Source organism: Megachile rotundata, chromosome 6 (assembly GCF_050947335.1).
Source record: "Megachile rotundata isolate GNS110a chromosome 6, iyMegRotu1, whole genome shotgun sequence".
Taxonomy (NCBI): Eukaryota; Metazoa; Arthropoda; class Insecta; order Hymenoptera; family Megachilidae; genus Megachile; species Megachile rotundata.
In genome coordinates this window covers 16,615,468-16,624,830 of record NC_134988.1, presented here as the reverse complement: position 1 = coordinate 16,624,830, position 9,363 = coordinate 16,615,468, and the positions used below count along the sequence as shown (strand labels likewise).

General features: G+C 48.4%; 1 protein-coding gene across 2 annotated transcripts; it reads left to right on the top strand.

The window, feature by feature from the left end:
- Window positions 1-4,978: 4,978 nt before the first annotated feature.
- Window positions 4,979-7,273, top strand: LOC100883109 (uncharacterized). 2 transcript variants are annotated; one of them, XM_076532584.1, is made up of 6 exons: window positions 4,979-5,935; window positions 6,017-6,187; window positions 6,250-6,484; window positions 6,543-6,699; window positions 6,761-6,925; window positions 7,076-7,273. In XM_076532584.1, the coding sequence occupies exons 2-6, from the start codon at window positions 6,067-6,069 to the stop codon at window positions 7,229-7,231; spliced, it is 834 nt and encodes a 277-aa protein (XP_076388699.1). In that variant the 5' UTR covers window positions 4,979-5,935; window positions 6,017-6,066; the 3' UTR covers window positions 7,232-7,273. The 2 variants fall into 2 exon arrangements, with proteins under 2 accessions (XP_076388699.1, XP_076388698.1); XM_076532583.1 differs by having other exon boundaries at window positions 4,980-5,935; window positions 6,001-6,187.
- Window positions 7,274-9,363: the final 2,090 nt, after the last annotated feature.

The following is a 9,363-nucleotide window of genomic DNA, read 5'->3' as shown; positions in this document are numbered from 1 at the left end:
CTCGACCTTCGTGCTCGACCTCTCGATCCTTCGAGGACAATGAATTCATGGTTGTGCCATAGATCCTTGAGCAACAGTGTCTCCACGGTCTCGAAATAGTCTGGCGACGAAAGAAGAGAAGGAAATTATCCAGCGACGTACGACCGTCGAATAGTAGATATCTTCGTACTTTCAGCTTTTTTTCTGTTTTTTCTTCTTTTGATAAGCTCGCAGCGACTCGAACAACCGAAACGCGTACAGACACCTCGCGTGTAGTTTTGCAATAAATCGTAAACGACCGACTGTTTCACACGACATTGCTGTAAGCGTGGGCAGTTGCGGTGTAGCAATATGGCGCCGTGCCTGGCCGTCCTTCCGTCCCACCTGGATATATAAAACGGGCATTGCGGTTAATTAACGAGCATTACGTTAGGTGCCAATCTGCATAATTAGCGGCCCGCGCCTTGCTTCCACCGCGTTCGTCGCGTGTAACGCGTTATACTGGTTATACGCATTCCAACCAATTTCCAAGTTCGAAACAGTACGAAAAAGAGATCGACACGCATCGACGAGGTGCACTCTCGCTTGTACGAACGTATCTCGTTGATACTTTATCTTTCGAATCGAAAATGGACTCGCTATAATTGTCGTAGAAAGTGAATCGCACGAATCACGTAGATTCCGAGTGGAAACGGAGCAAAAGGAGCAACACAGGGGAGAGACACCGACGACCCCCTTGAGCGAGATTCCTACCGGTTTACTGCCTTACGTCTACCTGTTATTGTAGCTACGGGGCTGCATTCCAGTTGAATCTAAATGCCTCTGTCACGGCTCGCAATAACCCTAATGGCAGGAACACGATGTTCCTGCTCCTGGGCGAGCATTTTCTGCGGATGCATCGCTTTGGACACGAAACGAATACCTTCTCTTGTTTCGCGCGTCAAACTTAAACTTACGAACGATTCGGACGCGTAAATTGTAGAGAAGGAACGCGGAACACGAGGTACATCGTTTACGCGCTGGATTTTCGCAGCTGGCTACTTCCACGAGATAACTACAAAGGTCCCCTGAAATTATCCGCTTAAAAGGAACGTCGTTTTCTGGCGTCGACGAGCCATCGATATCGAGACGATGGTAACGATAAGTCTCAACGATCCTGCAACGTACATCGACGATAGAAATCGGGACCGTACCTAAACCATTGTGTCACGGATCACTCGTAACGCGATTTTGTTCGCTGCTAAACGGAATGTTCGTAGAATTAAACGATGCTCGTACGGTGACTTCGGATTAGCCTGGCAACGCGTACAATGTCCCAAACGAGTTCGCGCATCCGTCGCAAGCGAATCTCCCCTATGGTTCTTACGTGACGACATTTAGATCGTCGGTACGCGATAAGCGAGATAAAACTGCAGCTTCGGCTATAATAGGGGTAGCTTGAAACCGCGAGGCCATCGAGACAAAGTTGTCGAGTAAACGAGGAGCATAGCGAGAGGTGCACGAGTTAAGATTAACGCTAAAGCAAACGACGAAGCGAATAACGATTTAATTTTCGTTCGAACACGAGAACTAAAAGCAAGCTGCTTGGCCAGTAAAGTGGTAAAGTGCCGGTAATGTTGGTCCGTTTGGACGGCTGTGCCGTAGCATTTGCAAGCAGATCGCGATTAAAGTAGATTCGCGAGAATGCGATTAGCCAGAAATGCTAATCGAGCCAGTCGCGGAGGAAGAATCGCGCGTTGCGCCACGCGAAAATTAGAAAGGCGCCTTGCACCGGCAATTGCGATCGGGTCTCCGTTCTAGCTCTTCTAGCGAGAAAACTCTGTATATCCATTTCGTAGCTATCTCTCGATGCGTTCGGGTCCGTTGCGTAAGTCGATTGCTCGCGTCTCGCGATTCCTTAATTAGAAGGCCGAATCGAATTCGACGGTAACGAAAGCAAAGAACGTAATCGATATATCGTACTCGGCATAGAACGTCCGCGAGAGAATCGCGAGCGGTATCTGATTGCCATCCTTCGACTTATTATCGGTTTGCACCGCTCCCTCGCAAATATTTTTTCGCCGTTGTCCGCGCTGTACTTTCTTCGGCCTCGATCTCCTTGCGAGAACCTCGCTTACGTATTATCGCTTTCGCAATCATTATTAGACGTTGTTGCGCAAGCGAGAGCACTCTGTCCTATATGAAATATCGCCCGCATTCAATCTCAACCGCGGATACGTTGTAATTAGCGTGCAAGACATTGCGTGGAAGCAGAGCCTCTAACGTAGCGTGAATACGCGATATCGCGGCTCGTAGGACACGGACGTCTGTAAAAATCCAGATGCCATTTCAGATAGGTGCCAGCAGATTCGCCATGCCGTTACACCGACAGTGTGCTGCAACTTTGCAGCAAGCTCACGACCTACCAATCTTCGCCTCGCTCTGCCTCCAGTTATTCATCCGTGGCTGGCTTTTACATCGTATTAACGCTCCTCCTGTAATAAGTCATGCCGCTCTGCTTATCGGCATTACGATACAAACGAAAACAGCCTTAACGATTTTCCTATTTAAAGATTCGCCATTATCGACTCGTGCCGATAAATCGTACGTTGCGGCGGATAACGTATAGCGGAAAGGTAATTGCACGACAGAAAGGTATCGAGAAATGATAACTAATCGTTCGTTAAGAACAGATGTGCTGACAGATGGCCGTGGCAAACGCTATTCTCACATTCGCTACCAATTGCCTCGGGTCACTGTAATCGACGGACTATAAGCTGACTCTATCAGACCCTCCCTCTATACTCCATATAGTCATTTTTTCCGCTAAACCTGTTGCTATATGTTGCGCGAGAATATTCTGTAATTTATGCATTCTCCTCGTCCAGTTATCCTTGTCGCGTCCGCTCCCGCTCGTATCGAAATCGCATCGAGACTCGTTCGCTCCGTTGTTTTCGGAGGCGATCTTCCGTAAAACGAGGATGCGCTTAGAGTCTCGTTACGACACCCCTCGAACCCGACGACGTATCGCGATATCGCCGAGTTTCACGGAAACCCGGTAACTCGTTGCTACGCATCGTCTACGGCGAGAAGGACGCGTTATTCGTCGAGTGTCAACGTCGAGCGTGCAGTGCCAACTCAATTAACGCGATCGCGACGACGATAAATCCTTTCGTTTCCCTTCCTTTCCCTTCTCTGCCCTCTCCGTCTCTGCTTACGCGATACGAATCGAGAAAACGAAACGGTACGTTATGTATTGTCCCGTAATTTGCACTCCGCGACTCCTAAGAATCCGTGCTCGCAAAGTGTACCTAGTTCGAATCGAGATCGAAACGTAAAAACGCGGTCGCTTCTCGAAGGAATCGTAGTCCTTCAACTTCTATTCGAATAGCTCGGAAACATGCAACAGGACAAACGATCGGAACAGAGTTTTTCTCCTCTTCCTAGAACGGCGCATCGGAACCGGCGTGCTCCGCCGAGTGCATCCTTATTACCGCGAAAAAAAGGCTGTCGTATCCGCGATTAAGCGCGGTCTCCAGCACGTGTATGTAAATGCCGGTAAGTTGCACGCGACTGCGCGAAATAAAGGGTGCGAGTGCGTAGCGGTTAGCGCGAACGTGCACCGATAGAAAGAGGATCGCGTGTCCCGGTAAGCGAGCTGAAATGCGTCCAAGTCGTCGCTTTGGCCAGTTAACGACGAGCCAACACCTTTGCGCGGAATACGCGTGTGTCCGCTTGCCGTGCGTTCGTCGAATCGTTCGTCAGCTTCCGATTTATTATACCTACAAGCGTTACACAGTGGCGAGGCGCGTCGCGTAAACAAGCGTTACGCGTGTAGGCAGATTAACCGCGCGAGAAAAAAGAACCACCTTCCAAGAACTTTATTCGACGCGGTGGATCGTCAAGGTTTATTCCGTGTAAGAGTTAGGCTCGTTCGCGAAATGCTTGAGCTCTTAGAGACGACGGTATTAGCGAGAAAGCCGAGAACACGATACCGACCTATCTCTGCTTTCCCTCGTTGCTCCACGCCGTCTATATCGCGAGCCCTAAAACGGGGCGTTAAGTCCCAAGTTCGTTAACACCCGGAACGAAAACCAATGCTCGGAACGCGGTAACTTTCTCTGTCTTTCGCAGTTTCGTCTTATATCGGACAGAAGAAAAACGCGTTTCCTGCTGGATGGTTTCAATGTCCCAGCGTACGTCCCTATCTCCTGCGTTATAGTCAAACGCTTTCGAAACAGAATAATACGGAATGTCGATCGTACTCGAACTCTGCCAGAGTGCAGATACTTGTTCGAACGAGCACGTTTTTACATCGCGCTATCTTTAAGCGGTACAGTATCGCACGCGGTTACGAGCGGGTCAAAATATTGGAATATGGTTCGCAGAGTTTTGTAGCGAAAATCGTAAAAAGATAGGTGATTTATAAGCGGTGTCCGCCTCGTGGTTCGTTCGTTCCTTATCTATCGATTTAACGCGTTCTAGAAGAAGTCTAAAATCAACGTGGCGTTGACAAGACTTGTCCATCGGTAAATCATTGGCCACGAGCGGTGACATGTTCCGTAGCCCCCTATCAGGACGAGTCTATTAAATCTGCAACAGGACGGAATGTCTGCCACGGCCATTACCATTCCGCCAAGTCGTAAGTTATCTTCGTTGACAGTGGGCGCGCATAGAAATGTCTTCGGCCGTGATACCTTCTGACTTCTTCTTCTTCTTCTTCTTCCACTGGATCTTCTCCTTGTTTTTCTTTTGCTCCTTCTCGTTCCGCTCGCAACCGTCTTTGGTCGCGCTGTTAGCCGCCGACATCCCCATCAACCCATATAATCAACGCGCTCGAATCTTTTCGGTAACGCGGTTGTAAAATCGGTAACAGTCTGCAGGTTTTTTCGATAGACGTCTTCGTGAACTTACGCGTTTTCGATTATTTGACGACGTTCGGTTGTCTTTGGTCCGATTGACGTCGAACGATCTCGCGGAGGCTATTGAAGGTTTGGACTCGAGGAGGACGATTGGTATAAAATTTGCATCGCATTCCACTTGGCCGCTGCGGTGCGACGCGGCGGCCCTTGGCAGTACCAGTAATAGCGGCCGTGCATCGTAGGTAGATCCACGAAGAGATCTCACCTCGGCACCTCCGCGAAACTCGCGGACACGAACGTAAAGAAGAAAAGAGGAGGGAAAAAGAAAGAAGAGAACACGCGAGACGACAACGAGAACGAGAAGAAGACGAAGAAGAAGGAGGAGAAAAAGAGGAGAGGAAGGTAGAAGACCGGCAGCTCTTCGTTCCTCTTTCTTTTCGAGCCCTTCCAATTCTCTCGTGATCATAAAGGTTTTGTTGTAGCCGCCGAGTCGAACGGTAAATCAAGATGGTTGCTTTACGTAATGGAATTGCACCGGCCACGTCTTAATTAGGAAAAATCTGGAAGCACATCCGTTTCCAGCCCGGCGATCCTAAGCGGAGTTAAGGCACCCATTGCATTCTCGTTAACCGTCTCTGCTTTTGAATGCACCGCACGGCGAATTATTCGTTACGCCATTTACCTCGAGCCTTTGTTTCGAAGAAATCGCGCCCTCTACCGGGCAACATTTGCTACACGCATCCTCGCGAATACGCGATTAACGATAAAACGGAAGAACGTTTTGAGAAAGCGAGCAAGAATCTCGCGTTCGGTTTGTTCGTGGTTCGTACGCAACGTTAATAGATTCGGTCTGTTCGGTTCAACGATAAATTCGCGTTTATGAGTACGATGGACACCGCGATCGTTCGTTGTCGAAATTTTTCTGCATTCCGTGCACGCTACTCGAGAATCGTGCTTTCGCTGGTTTTCACTCTACGCGAATGCCAACATGAACGTTGATCCAAATTTACGTGAGATATCCAATTACGGTTCTTAGTCTCGACTGCTGGTGAAATACCGCGATGACTTCCGAGACAAGTGGCGAGACTTCGAGTCTCGAGCATCTTCACCGAGAAGTACGAAACATACGTGATTTTATGTCGCGCTTAACCTCTGTGCTATCCGCTATATTCTCGCGCAGGCCTTTGATTGTTTAGAAACGTTTCCGAATAAAATCATCGAACTGAACGCTTTCATCGACGAGTATATGCCGGAATCGGTTAAAACCAGCAAGTATGACGAGAACACGACCGGTCGAAAAGTCAGGTGCCAATCTACGTTATCCACCGCGAAAAATTGCGACTTGAACAGCGTCTCGGATTTTGGTGGTAAATGTCAGAAGCAGACATCTCAGCGTACGAACCTTTCCGTTCCGCTTGTGTTCTTTCAGTTTCAAGTTACTACTCTTTACCGATCTGTAATCACGGTCGATCGCGGCACGGAGTTTGCAAAAGAAAATTTTATCGGTCGCGAGGTGTAGCCAGTTGCAACGGACGTCGAAGACCCGGTCCGCTTGGACAACTGTTAGCGTTTATAGTGAGCAGTTTAACGGCGTGCACGAGGAGAATCGTAATCGCTCCGTCCAAATACATCATCGACAACGTCGTCTCGACTTTCTTCCAAAGGTAAGATCGAGTCGATTTTCTCCGAGGTACAGAAATTCATAGGTCGTCTTAAACGCAGGCGAGAGTTGAAAAACGCCGAATGTGGACCCTCGTCGGATTGGGACAACTCGCTTTCGACATGCGTGTTCGCGCTCAAGAAAGACACCACGGTCATCGGAAAGCTTATCGACACTATGCGACCCGCCGTAGTGAAACTCATAACCGACACGACGATCGTAAGTGTTGGCGGTCGTGAATTTCGTCCGATCGAAATAAAAACTGATTTATTCGGTTCAGCTGAAACGCTGGTTGCAAGCGGTTTCTCTGGCGACCCCGTCGCCATCCACGGAATTAACGAACGCCACTCGTAACACTGAAACCATCGACTGCTGGGCTTACGAGTTGTTCTTCCATCTCAAGTACCTTCAAGTGAATCGTGCGCGACGAACCACCGTCGACAAAGTATGCGATCCTTAGAGGCAATTCTATCCGTCGCGTCACGCCGTACGGTTACCGCGGGGAATGCGTTAATTTCCCTTTCGAGCCGATGCGACTGTAACAACGACTTTCAGCCGTGCTTTCAAGCTCGTTAACGAAACGCTGTTTCATCAGGTGGTGGCCAAAGAAGAATCCAAGCCTAACGAGCTGATTCACGCCAACTTGTGGCATCGTTTGGTACAGCTTCGCGACAATTACATCATCTTGTACGAAACGCTCCAGACCTACGACAAGATTCGTAATTCCGAGAAGGAGAAACAGCAGGATTAATGTACGATCGTTAGTGTCGAAAGTAAAAAGAAAAAAGCGTAATTCGCTCATCGAGTTGGTTAATTACCATTACGAAGGAATAAAGGGGTTAAGAAGTCGCGTTTCGCGAACAGTTTTCCAAAGAACATTAACATAAGCTGTACAACGAGTTTAACTCGAGTAGAAGGTCCGTCGATCGAACCTCTCGCCCGTTTGTTTCGACACGATTCAGCTGACATGGCACGCTATTGTGGTTAACATTTAAACTTCGTGCCGAGGAAGGGAACGCAGACAGGCTACAGGATTTTTGCTTCGCCGAGATTGCACCACCCGACCTGCAGTCACCGTTCGCTCCATCGACCATTTTTTTTTTCTCTCTTCGAGTAATAGCGTAACCTACTTGGCCGGATAGAACGTCAAGCGTTTTTCACGGCGAACCCAATACTATCGGACACTAATATCTACGATTGTTCGATCACGTTGCAAAACCGATATCGTACAGTTTCTACGTTCGTTGCACAAGTTTTAATCGAAACGCATTCGAAGCGACGAGGGAAAATTTCTCTGTCCCAACGAATAATAATAAAGAGTTGTTCGTGAAACGACTACGAACGTGGAAGACGAACGCGTACGGCGTACGCGACCTTTCCAGTGCAACGAGTCTACTAGGAACCAGTCATCGGACGCGATAGAATTATTAACAATTTAACAACGACCAACGTACATGCTCGACGTACATTTGCTTGCCTCTTGCCGTTCCACGAGATCTCCTTCGTAATTCATCGAACGTGAGTAGCACTTGTCATACGCGGATAAGGTCGATACTCCGGTCACTCTGATCTAATCCTTCTTCGGACATTGTCGGAAGTATCGAGCGTCGGCGAAAGAAAGCCGAAGCACGTTTTATATCGAGTTCCGTTGACACCGATTACACCGTTAGCTAATATGCAATTTTCGTAACGAGGTTCTCGCTCGTTTTCTTCGCCAGGCGAATCGAATCCAATCGAGTCAAGCGGAGCCGAGTCTTCCGTTCCCACAATAAATGCAGCGGCAGATCTTTCTGGGGCTCGAGGGAGTGCCGGTAAACATCACGATGCCTAGTATGGTCGCTCGGTTATCGAACAATGCCAGAAAGAAGGAAGGAAAACGGTGACCTCGTTTCTTGTCCCGTTCGATCGACGCGGTAATTTCCGCGTATGTCGCGAACCGAATTAATCGATTATTCGTAATTACAAGAATCGACGACGTACGAGATCGCTAAACCGGTGCGATCCGTTTCGCGAACAGCGATCCACCGATAAGATGTACGCGTATAAAACGATTCCCGTGACGGTGATAAATACAACTGTTCACCGGGAATCATCCGGATTCTCCACTAGCGTCGATATACGTTTCATCCTGAAGATCGCACGCTGCTTCTGTTATCTGGCGAGTAATCGAAACGAATGATATCGTTGAGCAACGGCATCCAAGGGACGTTATTACGCTATTAAAATCTAAATGTCGACAGCGCGCGAGATATTAATTACCGTGACAGTTATGCGATTATAAATCAAAGTTATTTGCTATTCACCGGTAGATAACTAGCTGGAACGCTTCGCTTCGTTCGAAAACGCGATGAAAAGTGATCACGAGAGAGGAACGGTTTTCCCGACAGGTCGGATGGGTTAGGTATCCGCCAACGTTTCCATCCAAAGGTAAACGCGTTAAACGAGTATCGACCCCAACTAACCTATGATCTTGGTTGATAGGTGATCGAGAGTTAAGCCTCGGTCTATCCATAACAGCCTCGAACCGAGTCCCTCGCATGGCTCTATCGTGCGAACCTACGGTAGTCACGACTCTGATTACGAGCCACGTAAACCACCGGAGAGCCGTGTGAAGGGAAAATAGGCGGAGAGAAGAGAACACAGCAAAAAACGAGAAAACGCGATGCCATGTCGAAATATCGGTAAATTTATTCGAGTTCATTTCGGGTTGTCCATCCAATACCGATCATATTGCTTCGTGAAACGACGTAAAACTCGAAATCGTTTCGACGGGTACTCTCGTACCAGCAACAGAAGAGATAGAGGAGCTCTCGAATCCGAGGAAGAGCAAAGATCGCGATCGTAAGATCGTACACGGGACTAGCAAGATCCAGAGGAACCGTT